The following is a 21,218-nucleotide window of genomic DNA, read 5'->3' as shown; positions in this document are numbered from 1 at the left end:
TCATTAAACTAGCAAACACCCGACACGCAAGTACACACAATTGACTCTCCCCTATACAGCATCAATAAATGGGACAATATTACAGATTAGAATAGGTCCATATCTCTAAATATCTATAGATGTGTGCATATATCAGTAACAAAAACCAAAAAACAAAACCAAAAACAAAGACAAAATCCCATATATATGGGTAATCATTATATATCATGCCCAAAGGCAAAATATTCCAGAAATACTGTATGCATTGGAGTCCAAATAAACCGTTATCAGTATCAAGTTCATTGTTTCGAGGTGAAAACACCTCCACCGTCCAGAATATATGGTCTTCTTAATTTGGATACGTCCGACTCCACATCACTCATCTTCTCGGACTCTCCCACAGATAATCCAGGATAACTTAGCCACTTCAATCACATCACCAGGTGCAGTATATACGAAAAACCGAGAATGGCTCCAAGGTGAAAGACTAAAAAACAAACAGTAAATTAAAAAAACAATACAAAGATAAAAACTAATAATAAAAACAACCACTGCTGCACCTCCATATGCACCGGCACCGTCCCATACCGGACAGCCACCTCACAGGAATGGAATATAGGATAAACTCTCGTTCAATCCATTTGGATGTACCGTATTAAGGGTCCATATCCAACGTGTTTCTTTTTGGGCTAATCTTTGAGATATTTTTCCTCCCCGAATCCCCACATCCACCATGTCAATACCTTTGACTCTCAGACCACCACTATCGCAATTATGATATATTTTAAAATGTTTTGGTAGTGTTTTGAGCAGATGGATATCTTCTTCACTTGCCGCGGCTTGTATACCCAGGACATGCTCCCTGATCCGAACTTTCAGTTGTCGTGTGGTAAGCCCGATATAGATCAGGGAGCAGGGGCATGTGGCATAATAGATGACATTCCGGGACGTACAATTAATATTTTTAACAATCTTATATTGTTTCTGTCCCGAAGAGTCTATAAAAGTGTCATCTTTAACCATATTAATACAGGCCACACAGCGGCCACATGCCATACTACCCCCCTTCCGAGACCGATTGAACTCATCCAGAAAAGTCCTGGGGGGATCCCCTATATAATGACTCCGAACTAAGTGATCCCGTAAATTTTTAGACCGCCTGAATGCTATTTGGGGTTTCTCGGGAATAATCTTAGCTAAAATCGGGTCTGTCTTCAAGATGTTCCAAGATTTATCTATAATCCTCCTTACCTGTTCTGATCGTGCATTGTAGTCAGTAATAAATCTCACTACCTCTGATTTTTTAGGCTCGACATTCGTTTTATACAAGAGAGAGTTTCTATTACTATGTTTAGCTCGTAAATAAGCTCTTTTAATAGATCTATTACTATATCCTCTGTCTGCAAAGCGACCCTTCAAGTCTCTTGCCTGATTTTCAAACTCTACCTCAGTTGAGCACAATCGTCGGAGACGCAAAAACTGGCCGACTGGTACAGACCGCACCATGTGTGTCGGATGTGAGGAGGACGCGTGCAGGAGCATGTTCGTGGCAGTAGGCTTCCTGTAGATGGTGCTTTGTATAGTCCCCTCTACACCTCTACTCAATAAGACATCCAGGAACTCCACCCTATCCCTATCGAATTTGGCAATAAGGTGAATATTAAGGCTGTTTCCATTTAGTTCCGAAATGAAACTCTCAAGTGATGTTACATCCCCCTGCCAGATCATCAGGATATCATCTATGTAGCGCGTCCACAAGGGGACGCGCTCCATAGATGACAGCCGATCTGACATCAGGAGGTCCCTCTCCCACAACCCCAGGAACAAATTGGCGTAGGATGGTGCAAATGCCGCCCCCATAGCCGTCCCCTGGAGCTGCAGGAAGAAGGACCCCCTAAACGTGAAAAAATTATGCGTGAGGGAAAACTCTAAGACCTCCAAAACCAAGGCCCGCAAGTCAAGGGAAAGATTAGATGTTGATAAAAAGAATTTGATCGCTCGTAGCCCATCACTATGGCGAATACTCGTATACAACGATTCAACGTCCATAGTGGCTAAAAGTGTATCATCATCTAACGTAAGGCCATCCATTTTACGCAACAACTGGTTCGTGTCCTTAAGATAAGAGGGTAACTCCTCCACAAGCGGCTGGAGGAGGGAATCCAGCCACCTGTTGACGCACTCCAAGTAGCCCCCCCGCCCCGAAACTATAGGTCTTCCTGGAGGGATCTGCATATTTTTATGCGTCTTGGGGAGGAGATAAAAAGTCGGTACCATGGGTTCAGTTACTATTAATGCGGTACAAAGCTCACCAGAGATGATGTCAGCTTCTCTCGCTCTAATGAGAATCCCCTTCAGCTGTGTGCAGAAGGCGGACAAGGGATTAAACGTCATCTTCCTATAATGCGCATCATTAGAAAGCTGTCGCATGGCCTCCTTCTCATACATATTTTTCGGCCATAAGACGATGTTTCCTCCCTTGTCCGCCGGCTTAATCACTATGTCGGGGAGACTCTTCAAGTAACTCAATCGTATCCTCTCCTCCCCAGTTAAGTTATCCATTTTAATATATTTTGGTACCTTTAAAAATTCATTGCTGACCACCTTCACGAATAGATCTATAACACTACAATTCGAGAGAGGGGGGAACCTCTTGGAGCGCATCTTCAAAGATGGAGGTATCTTACCTCCCTCCGTGGACACGTGTTCCTCAGCCAGTTCCTCAAGGATCCTCAAGGCTGATTGTTCTTTTTCTGTAGGGAACAATTTATTTAAGTTATCATCATAGAAAAAACGTTTAAATAACAAGGACCTAGCAAAAATATGCAGGTCCTTGATAGCCGTAAATCTATCAAAACCAGCTACTGGTGAAAATGATAGGCCTTTGTAAAGCAATGCACAATCAGATCTAGTGAGTATATGGTTACTCAAATTGATTACCTTATTATCCCTACTCGGGCCTTCCACCGAATAATTTCTCATCCTTTTATATGTGCGAAAATTATGATTTTTCATCCGCCCATAGTTCCCCCTAGACCGGGTAACTATTGAAGAGGTAGAGGCCTCAGAGTGGGTACCAAGCGAAGACATAGAGGTATTGGAAACACTCTGATGTAAGGATGACGAATTCCCAGAATATCTTTTCCACTGGTAAACCACTTTATCTTGGTAGTCCTTAAGATCTCTATTGAATTTAGAAGCCTGTGTATACTTAATTTTCTTCACCACCATATCAACCGACTTTTCAAGGTCATCTTCATATCCTTTCAATTGTTCACTCGTACAATTAGCTCTAAGATCTACCAACACCTGATCTATTTCCTTATCCAAACCATTGATTGATTTAGTATTATGGTCTACCAGTAATTTCATAAGAGCCACTGAACATGTCCCGCAGGCGTCCTCCCAACCAGACACAAATTCTGTATCATCGATGGGGAAAGTGGGTAATACCCGAACTCGTAGACCCCTCGGTATCATGGCCTTAACAATATACTTTTCAAGAAAAATTCTATTCCACCAAATTTTAGTACGCTTGACAAGTAATTTCTTTGTAGATTCGAATAAAACATCATTCCTGTGATTGCCAGCCCGTGTACCACCTGTCCCATCCTGTCCAAAGAATTCATCCGCTTGCCCCAGCCAGGATTTTTCCCTGGCCCTGTAGTCCATGAGACCTAGGTAAGACCCTGTGCGAAACACAGAACAATGTTGACAAAATACAATAACCAAGGTATATATGAGCATTTTATATGTAAAATCATAACACACTGGTGCTCAAGTATAGAACCATCATGGATCAGTCGCTGCTATACATTAAACATGGATGTGGTTTTTTAACCCCTTTAGATGGGTAATAGTCAAGCCCTCCGTGGGAAGGATTTCTTTCCCTTTTAGGTAGCATGTGGGCTTATGGCAATAGTTGGTATGAGGTTTAATTGAGCACACCATATGTTATAGGCAGTGGCTCTTTCTATATATATAATCATGGACATTTATTCATATTCGGCACCTCTGTTTGAGGTGATATAGGTTTTTCTGGTGTAGCTCTGCTATATACCTTTAAATCTTGGTCTCTGTTTCCCTCAATATACCATATGCCTCTTGAATTATAGATTTGTATATCTTTCTACCTTCCCTCTGTGGCTGGTGGTGGTCCAGGGTGTCTTTAGGCACTATCTGCACTTTAAAAATACAACAGGAATTTGCGCTAATAATACCCGCATAAAAAAACTCTCTCTGTAGGGAAAGCAAAGATAGATGCCAAAGAATATTAATATGCTTCTGTGCAAAACGATAATAATGACCCCCTTACTCACGTGGGGGGTGTGCTATAAATATATGTCTCACTATAAAAAGTGAGTAACAGTTTGTAAAATACAACCAGTCTCACTGCCCAATAAACATGAATGAGTCTGTCACTAGGAAGAAAAAATCATACTGACCGTCCAGATTACTGTTCATGTCATGGGCAATGGTAACAGTCTTGAGTTCAGAACATAGCAACTCCTCTCCTGATGGACTTTGATGAATTCCAGTAGTGGTGTAATGCTCAGTCCAAAAAAAGTTAGCAGGCTAGTAGTGGGTAGACTCCAAAAGAAGGGGGTCACCTCTGCTATAATCGCGGGCGATGCTCCGGCCGGTAGCAATCGCCCAATTCCCCCGATAATGCACTGCCCGTTAACAGTGGGACATGCAGCGGGAGACGCGGTGAATGCCGGCAAGGTACAGGACCTTGCGTGACGTCACAGTCACGTGTTGAGTCACGTGACCGGCTTAGAATGACTGACAGGATCAACAACCAATCCTACGCGTTTCGGAGGCTTACTGCTTCCTTCCTCAGGGATGATTCCTGTCATGGAGGTGACACCTATATACCCAGCCCGTATAATGTATTAGTCCTATTTGTTGAAGGCAAAAAGTTCAATCTCGCTATTCAAGCCATTTGGTCTGAGAGTATTCATTTTAAATATCCACTCACTTTCTACTTTTGACATTTGCTCAATGAAGTTACCTTTTCTCCAGCATTTCTTAACTATTTTAATACCGGTTACCGTAATTCCCTTAATAGAACCTCCATGATGTGTAACAAAGTGATTAGAAAGAGGATGACCGGTAAATTTATTAGTAATATTGCGAAGATGTTCAGCAATTCGTACCCGCATTGGACGAATAGTTCTTCCAATGTATAGTTTACCACATGGACAGATTATCCCATAAATAACCCCTTTTGTATTACAATCAATAAAATCAATTATATTGTTCTCAATACCTTTATTAATAATCATTTTTTGTTTCTTAGTGTTTAATTTTTTACATGGTCCACATTTCTTACATGGGAAAAAACCACTAATAAAGACTCGTTCACCATTAATTTTTCTATTTGAAACTCTTGGGATTGAAGGTGCTATCAAGTTCCCAAGATTATTTGCCTTCCGAAAAACAAATCTAGGATACGTGGGCAGTAATTCCCCAATAATTTTGTCATTTTGTAAGATATTCCAATGTCTACTAACAATATTCCTAATGATCCTGACATTGGAATTATATTGTAAAATAATCGGAATTTCATTCTTGACAAAAGCATCATTAGGAATACGTTCTTTTATAGGGTCCAGTAGTTGATCTCTTGGTATTTTTCTAACTATTTCTGTAGTTTTTTCCAATGTTTTTACATCATATCCCTTATATTTAAACTTAATGTTCATGGATTCTGCTTCTTTTTCAAAATCCTGTTGTTTAGAGCAATTTCTATGCGCTCTAATGAGCTGACTCTTAGGGACATTTAGAAGCCATTTCGGGAGGTGGCAGCTATCTAGAGAAATAAAATTTTTTGAATCCGTAGGTTTGTGATATACTTGAGTCTGAATGGTATTCTCCTCAATAAAAATCCTCAAATCTAAAAAATTTAGCTCTTTGTGACTAATATTTGCAGTAAAGTTTAAAAAATAACAATTTTTATTTAGATCACTTAAAAATTCGTTTAATAAAACATCGCCCCCTGACCAAATGAAAAAAATGTCGTCAATAAAGCGACGCCATAGTACCAAATTTGGCCGTAATTCCCCATCCATATAAATGGTCTCAAGTTCCCATTTTCCCACATAGAGATTGGCATAGCTCGGGGCGAATCTTGTGCCCATAGCTGTGCCCCATTTCTGGGAGTAGTAGTTCACCCCAAATTTAAAATAATTGTGCGTTAGAATAAATTCAATACAATCCAAAATAAATTCTCTCTGTTCCTTAGGTATCACACTATCCTTGGACAAGAAGAACTCGGCTGATTCACACCCTTTTTTATTTTGTATCACCGTGTATAATGAAGTTATATCCAGGGTCCCCATAATATAGTGGTCCTGCCATACCACATTTTTTAAAAGTTTCAAAATGTGGGTACTATCTTTTAGGTACATAGGGAGAGTAGGAATCAATTTTTGTAAATGACAATCCACATATTTCGATAAGTTGGATGTAAGACCCCCTATAGCAGATATAATAGGTCTTCCTGGTGGATTAGTTGGGTTCTTATGCACCTTTGGTAGGTAATAGAAATATGGAACCCTTGGAAATGGGGTATTGATAAAATCCCTCTCCTGCTTATTTAGAAAGCCTTTTTCAAAGCCATTTCTTATAAGCTCACCCATTTCTTTAATGTAGGGATCTGAAGGGTCGTTTTCCATTAGTTGATATGTCCGTGTGTCCCCTAAAATCCGCAAGGCTTCATTTTGATAATCTGTCGTGTTCAAAATCACGATACCGCCCCCCTTGTCGGCAGGCCTAATAGTGATATTTTTGTTATTTTGTATTTGACTAATAGCCTTCTCTTCTTCCTTTGAGAGATTATGCTTAAATTTGTTGCACCTTTTGTCTGAAACCTTCCTAATGTCTTGTATAACATTATTCTGAAAGGCATCAAATGCCTCCGAATACTCCTGAATAGGATTAAAGTTGGATTTTTTTCTTAATCCAGTGTGTATATATACATTCGCTGTAGTTGGTTGATCTACCGAATCAGTACCGGATAATCTTTTCTTAATGTAATATTTTTTTATAGCCAATTTTCTCATAAACATTTTGATACCAACAAATGCCTGAAATTTATTAAATCCTACACTAGGAGCATATTTAAGGCCTTTATTTAATAGACAAATCTCATTGTCCCCAAGTGTATGATCACTAAGATTAAAAATTTTTTGTTGTTGATAAGGAGCAGGAAGGGTTACTTGCGATGATGGTGATTTATTCTTTTTTTTGGTAGATTTCCCGCCCCTACAGCCTCTTTTGCGCGTTTTTTTTGGGCCAACTGAAAAAACGGAAGATGGCTTTGCTTCGTTTTCAGCTGTGCTCTCTTAGGGTCTTTAATACACGTAGCACTGTTACTATTTGTCTTTTTCATTATAGGTGGTTGATGAATCTGCTCATGACCAGGACTTGAAGCAGTCATCCCCATGTTCTCTAAAGTTGAAAACCTATTATGTGTGCTGACTGAAGGCAACGGTGTAGAATTAGTCAAAGGGTCTTCTACATTATTCATATTTTCTATATTGGAATCCATACAATTATTGTTCTCAACAGTCGCACTATTCGTCGGTTGCTCAAAATTAGAAGTTAGATGTATAGAGAACCTATCACTAGAAGAGAGAAAAGAGTTCTCAACCCCCTGTGTTTCATCAAGGGTTACCAATAAACTGGGGGATTTGAATGGGGGGTTATGACTGTCTTTATGTAAATTATTACCAGCAGTCAAAAAATCCCTCCCAAATTTTCTACGTTTCCTTTCTATAATTTCTTTTTCCTTGGATTTTATCCTTTTACTAATATTATTAGATAAATGAATAATTTCTGGATGTAGCTCATAGGGTTTTAAATCTTCAAAAAGTTTTGAGATTTCTTGGCGGATCGCCATCAAGCCAGTTCTTCTCTTCTCTATTATGAATGACACAGTACGTTTAGAAAAATCCTCAAACATAGCATCCCACTCCAATTTAGTGTCTGGATCACCTATGTCACCTGTTAAGGGCTTATAGACCACTAAACCTTTGGGTATGCAATTAAATGATAAATAGCTCTCCAAAGTGGCTATTTCCCACAGATCCCTCATTTCTTTTATTAGATATTGTTCCAAAGATTTTAGTTTTTTAATAACCAAATTAAGATCTTCTTTTGTAGAAACAATGGGTGAACCTTGTTGTGGTAAATGAAAAAATTTTTGTATATTATAGATCCTTTCCTTCCTGTCTGACCATAAGTTAGTCATTTCTAGATCCTCAGAAGGGGGGAAAAAGAAAAAAAAAAAAAAAAACTAAACAAATGGATGTATACAATAGATAGATAAAAACACTGCAGCCTGGCTGAAGTAGTGGCAAATTATCATAAATGAAAAAAATAAATTTTTAAATTTTTAACAGCCAATGGCGCTGTGCAGGGGTATAGCAGCTGCAAATTAACAGACTACGCCACCTATCCGTCTGAATGTTAAAACCATTAAAAATACAACAGGAATTTGCGCTAATAATACCCGCATAAAAAAACTCTCTCTGTAGGGAAAGCAAAGATAGATGCCAAAGAATATTAATATGCTTCTGTGCAAAACGATAATAATGACCCCCTTACTCACGTTGGGGGTGTGCTATAAATATATGTCTCACTATAAAAAGTGAGTAACAGTTTGTAAAATACAACCAGTCTCACTGCCCAATAAACATGAATGAGTCTGTCACTAGGAAGAAAAAATCATACTGACCGTCCAGATTACTGTTCATGTCATGGGCAATGGTAACAGTCTTGAGTTCAGAACATAGCAACTCCTCTCCTGATGGACTTTGATGAATTCCAGTAGTGGTGTAATGCTCAGTCCAAAAAAAGTTAGCAGGCTAGTAGTGGGTAGACTCCAAAAGAAGGGGGTCACCTCTGCTATAATCGCGGGCGATGCTCCGGCCGGTAGCAATCGCCCAATTCCCCCGATAATGCACTGCCCGTTAACAGTGGGACATGCAGCGGGAGACGCGGTGAATGCCGGCAAGGTACAGGACCTTGCGTGACGTCACAGTCACGTGTTGAGTCACGTGACCGGCTTAGAATGACTGACAGGATCAACAACCAATCCTACGCGTTTCGGAGGCTTACTGCTTCCTTCCTCAGGGATGATTCCTGTCATGAAGGTGACACCTATATACCCAGCCCGTATAATGTATTAGTCCTATTTGTTGAAGGCAAAAAGTTCAATCTCGCTATTCAAGCCATTTGGTCTGAGAGTATTCATTTTAAATATCCACTCACTTTCTACTTTTGACATTTGCTCAATGAAGTTACCTTTTCTCCAGCATTTCTTAACTATTTTAATACCGGTTACCGTAATTCCCTTAATAGAACCTCCATGATGTGTAACAAAGTGATTAGAAAGAGGATGACCGGTAAATTTATTAGTAATATTGCGAAGATGTTCAGCAATTCGTACCCGCATTGGACGAATAGTTCTTCCAATGTATAGTTTACCACATGGACAGATTATCCCATAAATAACCCCTTTTGTATTACAATCAATAAAATCAATTATATTGTTCTCAATACCTTTATTAATAATCATTTTTTGTTTTTTTTTTGCCCATGACATGAACAGTAATCTGGACGGTCAGTATGATTTTTTCTTCCTAGTGACAGACTCATTCATGTTTATTGGGCAGTGAGACTGGTTGTATTTTACAAACTGTTACTCACTTTTTATAGTGAGACATATATTTATAGCACACCCCCCATGTGAGTAAGGGGGTCATTATTATCGTTTTGCACAGAAGCATATTAATATTCTTTGGCATCTATCTTTGCTTTCCCTACAGAGAGAGTTTTTTTATGCGGGTATTATTAGCGCAAATTCCTGTTGTATTTTTAATGGTTTTAACATTCAGACGGATAGGTGGCGTAGTCTGTTAATTTGCAGCTGCTATACCCCTGCACAGCGCCATTGGCTGTTAAAAATTTAAAAATTTATTTTTTTCATTTATGATAATTTGCCACTACTTCAGCCAGGCTGCAGTGTTTTTATCTATCTATTGTATACATCCATTTGTTTAGTTTTTTTTTTTTTTCTTTTTCCCCCCTTCTGAGGATCTAGAAATGACTAACTTATGGTCAGACAGGAAGGAAAGGATCTATAATATACAAAAATTTTTTCATTTACCACAACAAGGTTCACCCATTGTTTCTACAAAAGAAGATCTTAATTTGGTTATTAAAAAACTAAAATCTTTGGAACAATATCTAATAAAAGAAATGAGGGATCTGTGGGAAATAGCCACTTTGGAGAGCTATTTATCATTTAATTGCATACCCAAAGGTTTAGTGGTCTATAAGCCCTTAACAGGTGACATAGGTGATCCAGACACTAAATTGGAGTGGGATGCTATGTTTGAGGATTTTTCTAAACGTACTGTGTCATTCATAATAGAGAAGAGAAGAACTGGCTTGATGGCGATCCGCCAAGAAATCTCAAAACTTTTTGAAGATTTAAAACCCTATGAGCTACATCCAGAAATTATTCATTTATCTAATAATATTAGTAAAAGGATAAAATCCAAGGAAAAAGAAATTATAGAAAGGAAACGTAGAAAATTTGGGAGGGATTTTTTGACTGCTGGTAATAATTTACATAAAGACAGTCATAACCCCCCATTCAAATCCCCCAGTTTATTGGTAACCCTTGATGAAACACAGGGGGTTGAGAACTCTTTTCTCTCTTCTAGTGATAGGTTCTCTATACATCTAACTTCTAATTTTGAGCAACCGACGAATAGTGCGACTGTTGAGAACAATAATTGTATGGATTCCAATATAGAAAATATGAATAATGTAGAAGACCCTTTGACTAATTCTACACCGTTGCCTTCAGTCAGCACACATAATAGGTTTTCAACTTTAGAGAACATGGGGATGACTGCTTCAAGTCCTGGTCATGAGCAGATTCATCAACCACCTATAATGAAAAAGACAAATAGTAACAGTGCTACGTGTATTAAAGACCCTAAGAGAGCACAGCTGAAAACGAAGCAAAGCCATCTTCCGTTTTTTCAGTTGGCCCAAAAAAAACGCGCAAAAGAGGCTGTAGGGGCGGGAAATCTACCAAAAAAAAGAATAAATCACCATCATCGCAAGTAACCCTTCCTGCTCCTCATCAACAACAAAAAATTTTTAATCTTAGTGATCATACACTTGGGGACAATGAGATTTGTCTATTAAATAAAGGCCTTAAATATGCTCCTAGTGTAGGATTTAATAAATTTCAGGCATTTGTTGGTATCAAAATGTTTATGAGAAAATTGGCTATAAAAAAATATTACATTAAGAAAAGATTATCCGGTACTGATTCGGTAGATCAACCAACTACAGCGAATGTATATATACACACTGGATTAAGAAAAAAATCCAACTTTAATCCTATTCAGGAGTATTCGGAGGCATTTGATGCCTTTCAGAATAATGTTATACAAGACATTAGGAAGGTTTCAGACAAAAGGTGCAACAAATTTAAGCATAATCTCTCAAAGGAAGAAGAGAAGGCTATTAGTCAAATACAAAATAACAAAAATATCACTATTAGGCCTGCCGACAAGGGGGGCGGTATCGTGATTTTGAACACGACAGATTATCAAAATGAAGCCTTGCGGATTTTAGGGGACACACGGACATATCAACTAATGGAAAACGACCCTTCAGATCCCTACATTAAAGAAATGGGTGAGCTTATAAGAAATGGCTTTGAAAAAGGCTTTCTAAATAAGCAGGAGAGGGATTTTATCAATACCCCATTTCCAAGGGTTCCATATTTCTATTACCTACCAAAGGTGCATAAGAACCCAACTAATCCACCAGGAAGACCTATTATATCTGCTATAGGGGGTCTTACATCCAACTTATCGAAATATGTGGATTGTCATTTACAAAAATTGATTCCTACTCTCCCTATGTACCTAAAAGATAGTACCCACATTTTGAAACTTTTAAAAAATGTGGTATGGCAGGACCACTATATTATGGGGACCCTGGATATAACTTCATTATACACGGTGATACAAAATAAAAAAGGGTGTGAATCAGCCGAGTTCTTCTTGTCCAAGGATAGTGTGATACCTAAGGAACAGAGAGAATTTATTTTGGATTGTATTGAATTTATTCTAACGCACAATTATTTTAAATTTGGGGTGAACTACTACTCCCAGAAATGGGGCACAGCTATGGGCACAAGATTCGCCCCGAGCTATGCCAATCTCTATGTGGGAAAATGGGAACTTGAGACCATTTATATGGATGGGGAATTACGGCCAAATTTGGTACTATGGCGTCGCTTTATTGACGACATTTTTTTCATTTGGTCAGGGGGCGATGTTTTATTAAACGAATTTTTAAGTGATCTAAATAAAAATTGTTATTTTTTAAACTTTACTGCAAATATTAGTCACAAAGAGCTAAATTTTTTAGATTTGAGGATTTTTATTGAGGAGAATACCATTCAGACTCAAGTATATCACAAACCTACGGATTCAAAAAATTTTATTTCTCTAGATAGCTGCCACCTCCCGAAATGGCTTCTAAATGTCCCTAAGAGTCAGCTCATTAGAGCGCATAGAAATTGCTCTAAACAACAGGATTTTGAAAAAGAAGCAGAATCCATGAACATTAAGTTTAAATATAAGGGATATGATGTAAAAACATTGGAAAAAACTACAGAAATAGTTAGAAAAATACCAAGAGATCAACTACTGGACCCTATAAAAGAACGTATTCCTAATGATGCTTTTGTCAAGAATGAAATTCCGATTATTTTACAATATAATTCCAATGTCAGGATCATTAGGAATATTGTTAGTAGACATTGGAATATCTTACAAAATGACAAAATTATTGGGGAATTACTGCCCACGTATCCTAGATTTGTTTTTCGGAAGGCAAATAATCTTGGGAACTTGATAGCACCTTCAATCCCAAGAGTTTCAAATAGAAAAATTAATGGTGAACGAGTCTTTATTAGTGGTTTTTTCCCATGTAAGAAATGTGGACCATGTAAAAAATTAAACACTAAGAAACAAAAAATGATTATTAATAAAGGTATTGAGAACAATATAATTGATTTTATTGATTGTAATACAAAAGGGGTTATTTATGGGATAATCTGTCCATGTGGTAAACTATACATTGGAAGAACTATTCGTCCAATGCGGGTACGAATTGCTGAACATCTTCGCAATATTACTAATAAATTTACCGGTCATCCTCTTTCTAATCACTTTGTTACACATCATGGAGGTTCTATTAAGGGAATTACGGTAACCGGTATTAAAATAGTTAAGAAATGCTGGAGAAAAGGTAACTTCATTGAGCAAATGTCAAAAGTAGAAAGTGAGTGGATATTTAAAATGAATACTCTCAGACCAAATGGCTTGAATAGCGAGATTGAACTTTTTGCCTTCAACAAATAGGACTAATACATTATACGGGCTGGGTATATAGGTGTCACCTCCATGACAGGAATCATCCCTGAGGAAGGAAGCAGTAAGCCTCCGAAACGCGTAGGATTGGTTGTTGATCCTGTCAGTCATTCTAAGCCGGTCACGTGACTCAACACGTGACTGTGACGTCACGCAAGGTCCTGTACCTTGCCGGCATTCACCGCGTCTCCCGCTGCATGTCCCACTGTTAACGGGCAGTGCATTATCGGGGGAATTGGGCGATTGCTACCGGCCGGAGCATCGCCCGCGATTATAGCAGAGGTGACCCCCTTCTTTTGGAGTCTACCCACTACTAGCCTGCTAACTTTTTTTGGACTGAGCATTACACCACTACTGGAATTCATCAAAGTCCATCAGGAGAGGAGTTGCTATGTTCTGAACTCAAGACTGTTACCATTGCCCATGACATGAACAGTAATCTGGACGGTCAGTATGATTTTTTTTTTTTTCTTCCTAGTGACAGACTCATTCATGTTTATTGGGCAGTGAGACTGGTTGTATTTTACAAACTGTTACTCACTTTTTATAGTGAGACATATATTTATAGCACACCCCCCACGTGAGTAAGGGGGTCATTATTATCGTTTTGCACAGAAGCATATTAATATTCTTTGGCATCTATCTTTGCTTTCCCTACAGAGAGAGTTTTTTTATGCGGGTATTATTAGCGCAAATTCCTGTTGTATTTTTAATGGTTTTAACATTCAGACGGATAGGTGGCGTAGTCTGTTAATTTGCAGCTGCTATACCCCTGCACAGCGCCATTGGCTGTTAAAAATTTAAAAATTTATTTTTTTCACTATCTGCACTTTAGTCTGCATTTTGCACATGTCCGCCTTCTTGTCCTTTTATGTCCTTTCTAATAAAGAAACATTTATATGATGATAAAGGATCTTTTGGTCGTATTTTTGTGGTTTCCACATCCATGTTTAATACATACATACATACATACATACATACATACATACATACACCTGTAGTTGAAAATTAAGCAGGCGAGGAATAGGATAGAAAATATTGGCATTTGCACCTGGAAACAAATGTTCTTAATACATTTGACCAAATGAATAATTGCTAGTTTAGAGAATATGCAAAGCAGTCTGAACCACAGCATTCTTTGGATCTTTCCACAGCACCATGAAGAAACGTATATTGATAATAGGATTACTGACTGCTATTTTGTTGGCACTTACACTTTTTTTGGGATTGTTCTTTGGACTTCGCACTCAACCTGTTCCCATTTCAAAAATTTATGAAAGAGCAGCTGTAGCCACAGATGCTGGGAAGTGCTCCGAGATTGGCAGGTAAGTCCATGACAATTACAGAATTAATTTAGTATTGCTGACTAGATAGTGAATCTGTGTCATATTTAATCGGATTTGGGAAATTCAATTTTCTTTAAATGTATTCATTACAAACTGAATAAGTCATTTAAAAGAAGTTGATTATGCTCTAAGGTCCCTCTAGACCTCAGAGTATAAAACGTAGGGTTTAATAAAAAAAGAAAAGAATAGAATACTCATTGTTTCTGGACCTCACCTGTCCCACCACTAAGTAGCCTCTGGCTTTGGTCACACTTCAAGGCTCTAAAGTGGTTCTGGTGTTGGTTAGGCCTCATGGCAACATGAAGCCTAATCAGAGCTAAAGAGTCCTGAAGAGTGACGAGAGCCAGAGAGAACTGCATGATGTGACACAGGTGAGAGGTGGGGAGAGGTGAGTGTTGTTTACCTTTTTATATATCTACCACAAATTCAGCAAAATAGTGGCAAAGCGACTGCCATCTTACTGAATTTGAGCAGAGCGAATCACAAAATTTCCAAAGCAAATTCGATTAGCTTTAGGGTTTTGTCTTAATAGCAAGTTAGGACATTGGCTGTTCACCACGGTGAAGCTTAATCAGACTAAACCACTTTGGCAGATATTTTGGCTAAATGCTTACGAATATAAGGAGAGTATAAAGGGTCAAGTAAATGTATTATTGCCTGATTCAAAGTCGGGCAACCAAATGGTTAAGAATATGCAAGCGTGACCATGGTGCATTGGGGCAGTCATAATAAGAAGTTACAACATATGATGTTTTGCAAGATTGTTTCCTGAGAAGGGAATGAGGTTTCTTCATAGGTTTAATACCTTAATGTGATTATATGCTATCTCTAAGATCTTCTATAAATACTCTTAATAAAAGACACATATCATATTTCTAACTTCTGTTCTTTCTTAAGAAAAGGAGATCACTCAATCCTCTTTTTTTTTTTTTTTCAAGGGTTGACGACAAGTATTGTGCTGGGCTATTTGCCATAAAGAATGGATCTGAGGTGTGCATGCTCAGCCTCCACTTCATTCAGATATGCAGGTCTCTTTAGAGCAGAAATCCCCAACCTGTACCTCGAGAGCCACATGTGGCTTGCGGGCCTGTGATGTGTGACTGTCTCCCAGCATGGTGCATTAGCAGCAGATGTAGCAAACGGCTATTAAGAGTAGATCTCTAGATGGTGACTCTTGTGTATAGCCCTGAGCAGAAGAGCAGATCGGAATGGAGGTAGGATAGGAAATCATGGAGCATGGCATACTGCCTTGTGTGATTTCAGTGGAAAACCTTTCATTATACTGGTAATAGGATGTTCTGGGTGTCACTACTGCCAGTGGAGCAGGAGCTGGATGTAGCTCGTGAGCCTTTCTTAAGGCCCCGTCACACACAGCAAGATCACTGATTTTGTGATGCAACAGCGAACTCGCTGTGTGTGACACACATCAGTGACCGGCCCCCCCCCGCCGGGTATTGCTAATCGTGCACGAGTGTCCTGGGCCATTTTTTTCTCGTTGGTCTCCCGCTGGCCAGCATGCATCGCTGCGTGTGGCAGCGGGAGACCAACGATCAGTGATCTCCCAGCGCTCTAAGCAAACGCTGGGAGCTGGTATCCAGGGTAAATATTGGATAACTAAGCGCACGCGTCACTTAGATACCCTCTGTGTACCTTGGATACCTACGTGCTCGCGCTGGGAGCTGGTATCCAAGGTACGCAGCGGGTAACTAAGTGACGCACGCGTTTTGTTACCCAATATTTACCTTGGATACCAGCTCCCAGCACGAGCACGCAGGTATTCAAGGTACACAGTGGGTAACTAAGCCAGTCACTCGCTTAGCTACCCGATATTTACCTTGGATACCAGCGTCCTCGTTGGTCCTGATCGCTGGTGAAATCTGCCTGTTTGACAGCTCACCAGCGATCATGTAGCAAGGCACCAGCGATCCTGACAAGGTCGTATCGTTGTCGGGATCGCTGGTGCATCGTTTAATGTGACGGGACCCTTAGAGATGAATGTGGCCTGTGACTGTTTTTCATAGCTGAATGTGGCTCTCAAAGTCAGAAAGCTTGGGGACATCTGCTCTAGAGGTTTCTTCTAGTGGATCAGTGGGTGTTCAAAGCAGTCACACTCCCAGCTATCGGAAAGATATTTCATATAATCTAGATAGGGGAAAAGCTTTCAAACTGGCCAAAAACTTTTTAACTTTTGATACCTGTAAATCGATTAAATGTACCCACATCATAATCACACCGTATTCAATGAGTGATTAGTATTAGCCATAACAGTGAATATGATCACGTGAGGTCTGTTATATCAGCAGCCTAGCTTACAGTATATGCCGTTTTCCTAGATGACATAAGTAAATGAAAAAAACATATATTTCTGATATTTTAAATAAAACTGTACTCCACATATCATTTATTTTGTGTCTTCCATTATTACAGAGATATGCTTAAAGAAGGTGGAACAGCAGTGGATGCTGCTATTGCTGCCCTCATCTGCGTGGGTCTTATGAATGCTCACAGTATGGGCATTGGCGGGGGAGTGATCCTTACCATATATGATCCAAAAACAGGTGAGCAATTGGAAGAAAGCAGCAATAAACATCTGTCTTAATCTGGCCAGACATTTGTAAGTTTAAAACGTAAAGGAAAGCACACAAGGTGTAGAAATTGGGTGAGGAGACCTCAATGTAGCAACACAAGGGAAAAGGGAAAGTCCGCAGGTTCTCCATCAAAGCAGATAAATAAAAGCAATTCCTAAAACACCACAACATATCAGATCAACATAGACACAGTGTTCTTAATGTCACTTACCATATATTCTAACAAGCAGGATAAAGTATATTTAGTTTTTCAGGCAGGTTTTCAAGCACTTCCATCTCCAATCCACTTGTGTACTTGAAGATGCAAAATTCTAATGATAGCACAATATCAGTTGGTGTGGCCATGCAGGATTAAATAAGATCCCACATTGTTCAGCTTTTCGCCATTAAACTTATAAAGTTTTTTGATTTCCATATACCCACATGGATCTGAAACAAAGTGCTTTTCTCATAAAAACATGCTGCCCATCCTTGAGTTTCGCCTCACACTAGGCTTATTCTAGTGCCAATTAATAAAAAAAATATTTAGTTAGCCAGTTAACATTCTGCATCATAGATTTAGCATTTAGATTACTTATAATGACACATTCATATAATTTTAAAAATTAGAATCTTCAATTCGTTTTAGACACATAGTAAAAGGATACAGTGTATTTATTCATATACAATGATCACTGAAATAGAATATTACATTTTGAATTGGCATTCCACATGCATACAAAATCATTTTATACATTGCAAAATAGAATTCTGTATGTAAATACTTTTTTTCCAGGTGTGTCTAAAATAGTTACTAGAAAACGCACACTATAATAAATCTCTAAGGAGCAGTTTGCTAAATCCTCATGTAAACATCATTACCATGTAGTAATAAAATGTTTTTAACTCTTAATACTAGCATTATCCCTAGAGAAAGTAAAGATAATAAGAAATAAAGACAAGCAATATTTTGTTAAATCACCATCTCACAAATATAGCAAGAATAGCCTATCATGTTCCTTGCTTAGAAATCTTCTGTGATCACATTCATAAACAGAACGAGACCATGTGGGTAAGGTCAACTAATTCAAAACAGGTAACCAGGCTCATTCATAAAGTATTTGTAGTCAATTGTGCAAAAGCAAGAACCTAGTAATTTTAAATTAACAGGTGAACAAGTACTACTAAATGAACAAGAACTAGTCATTTCAAATTGATATAATGGTAATTGAATCGAACCTGTCAGCAAGATTTTGCTAAGTAAACTACAGGCATTGTCATGTTGCCACGGTTATACTGAATAAAATGATACCTAGGGTGAAGAAATCTGTCTTGTAGTTCTTGTGTAATCAGTGTTAGTATTTTTTAGTTAATGATATTCCCATGCCCCTGGGCGGTACTGTAGGCAGAGACTTATCTTGGTGCTCTAAGACAGAGAAATCGAGGAGAGACCTGCCCACAAGCCTGCCCCGAAGCACAAATCTATTCCTCATCTTTGAGACAAAGAGAGACAGACTGTGCTACAGGGCGGCCTTTGGGCAGGTCTCTCCTTGGTTTCTCTGACCTAGAGCACCAAGGTAAGTCTCTGCCTACAGTCCCTCCCTGGAGCACAGGCATATCATTAACTGAAAACTGCTAACATTGATTACACAAGAACCACAAGACTGATTTTTTTCACAGCAGGTATCATTTTAATCAGAACATCAGTGGCAACATGACAATGCCTGTAGTTTATTTAGCAAAATCCTGCTTACTGGTTTGCTTTTAAAGGTGCGCTTTAGGTGACATTTTGCAGTTGCTAAGTAAAATCAACTGTCTAGGCAAGTACCCATGGGCTCGTGTCTAATGTGTTCATTATGGATTTAGCTGCCCCCTTCTTTTCCTGCCTTCCACCATCCATCCTTACTCCCTTTTTGCCACTATTCTCTTTCCCCTTCTATTTATCTTTCTTTTAAGTTTGTTGAGTAGAAAACTATGTGCATTTTTATTCTAAAGCAAATGCCATATTACACTTTTTGTATTTGTGTTTTGATAATCTTCAATGCATTTACAAAGAAATTTGCGCGTAGTAGACAGAAGTCATACTCTGAATAAAAGTGTACTTTTTATTTCATGTTGCCAACTAGCTTGAGTTGGTATTGTTTGGTTTTATCTTTTTCCACACCTTTTTTTGTTCAATGGATATTAAAATCATATTAGCAATATAGAATTTAAAAAGAAAAGACATTTTAACCCCTTCACTACCAAGGGTGGTTTGCACGTTAACTACCGGGCCAATTTTTACAATTCTGACCACTGTACCTTTATGAGGTCATAACTCTGGAACGCTTCTATGGATCCCGGTGATTCTGACATTGTTTTCTCGTGACATATTGTACTTCATGTTAGTGGTAAAATTGCATTCAAATAACTTGCGTTTATTTGTGAAAAAAACGGAAATTTGGCGAAAATTTTGAAAATTTCGCAATTTTCCAACTTTGAATTTTTATGCCCTTAAATCACAGCGATACGGCACACAAAAAACTTAATACATAACATTTCCCACATGTTTACTTTACATCAGCACAGTTTTGGAACCAAAATTTTTTTTTGTTAGGAAGTTATAAGGGTTAAAAATTGACCAGCGATTTCTCATTTTTGCAACACCATTTTATTTTTAGGGACCACTTCACATTTGAAGCCACTTTGAGGGGTCTATATGATAGAAAATACCCAAAAGTGACACCATTCTAAAAACTGCACCCCTTAAGGTGCTTAAAACCACATTCAAGAAGTTTATTAACCCTTTAGGTGCGTCACAGGAATTTTTTGAATATTAAAAAAAAAATGAACATTTAACTTTTTTTCACAAAAAAAATACTTCAGGTTCAATTTTCTTTATTTTACCAAGGGTAACAGGAGAAATTGGACTGCAAGACTTATTGTGCAATTTGTCCTGAGTACGCTGATACCTGATATGTGGGGGGGAACCACTGTTTCGGCGCATGGCAGAGCTCAGAATGGAAGGAGCGCCGTTTGACTTTTTCAATGCAAAGTTGGCTGGAATTCAGATCGGACGCCATGTCACGTTTGGCGAGCCCCTGATGTACCTAAACAGTGGAAACCCCCCCAAGTGACCCCATTTTGGAAACTAGACCCCCCAAGGAACTTATCTAGATATGTGGTGAGAACTTTGAACCCACAAGGGCTTCACAGAAGTTTATAACGTACAGCGGTACAATTAAAAAATCATATTTTTTCCACAAAAATGATCTTTTCACCCCCAATTTTTATTTTTCCAAGGGTAACAGGACCCTAAAAGTTATTGTGCAATTTGTCCTGAGTACGCTGATACCCCATATGTGGGTGTAAATGACTATTTGGGCGCATAGCAGAGCTCGGAAGGGAAGCAGCGCCATTTGACGTTTTTGGCTAGAATTGAGATCGGACACCATGTCGCGATTGGAAAACCCCTGATGTACCAAAACAGTGGAAACCCCCCACAAATGACACCATTTTGGAATCTAGACCCCCCAAGGAACTTATCTAGATGTGTGGTGAGAACTTTGAACCCCCAAGGGCTTCACAGAAGTTTATAACGTACAGCAGTACAATTAAAAAATCATATTTTTTCCACAAAAATGATCTTTTCACCCTCAATTCTTATTTTTCCAAAAGTAACAGGACCCTAAAAGATATTGTGCAATTTATCCTGAGTACGCTGATACCCCACATGTGGGGGTAAACCACTATTTGGGCGTATGGCAGAGCTCGGAAGGGAAGCAGCGCCATTTGACGTTTTTGGCTGGAATTGAAATCGGACACCATGTCGCGTTAGGAAAGCCCCTGATGTACCAAAACAGTAGAAA

General features: G+C 38.7%; 1 protein-coding gene across 2 annotated transcripts in view; it reads left to right on the top strand.

Annotated features, from left to right (window-relative positions):
• The window catches only part of GGT1 (gamma-glutamyltransferase 1), a 198,469-nt gene that overhangs the window by 59,583 nt on the left and 117,668 nt on the right, over positions 1–21,218 (top strand). Inside the window, exons 2-4 of one of the 2 annotated variants that reach the window (XM_073563777.1) lie at positions 3,537–3,660; positions 14,612–14,782; positions 17,231–17,361. In XM_073563777.1, the coding sequence (XP_073419878.1) occupies positions 3,650–3,660; positions 14,612–14,782; positions 17,231–17,361 (313 nt within the window). In that variant the 5' untranslated portion in view covers positions 3,537–3,649. The remainder of the gene's footprint in view (positions 1–3,536; positions 3,661–14,611; positions 14,783–17,230; positions 17,362–21,218) is intronic. The other variant, XM_073563778.1, reaches the window with a different exon arrangement.

This window comes from Dendrobates tinctorius, unplaced genomic scaffold (genome assembly GCF_039654945.1).
Source record: "Dendrobates tinctorius isolate UK_male_01 unplaced genomic scaffold, ASM3965494v1 ptg000397l, whole genome shotgun sequence".
NCBI classification, from domain to species: Eukaryota; Metazoa; Chordata; class Amphibia; order Anura; family Dendrobatidae; genus Dendrobates; species Dendrobates tinctorius.
The sequence above is the reverse complement of the archived record's forward strand: the minus strand, read 5'-3'. Positions and strand labels throughout refer to the sequence as shown.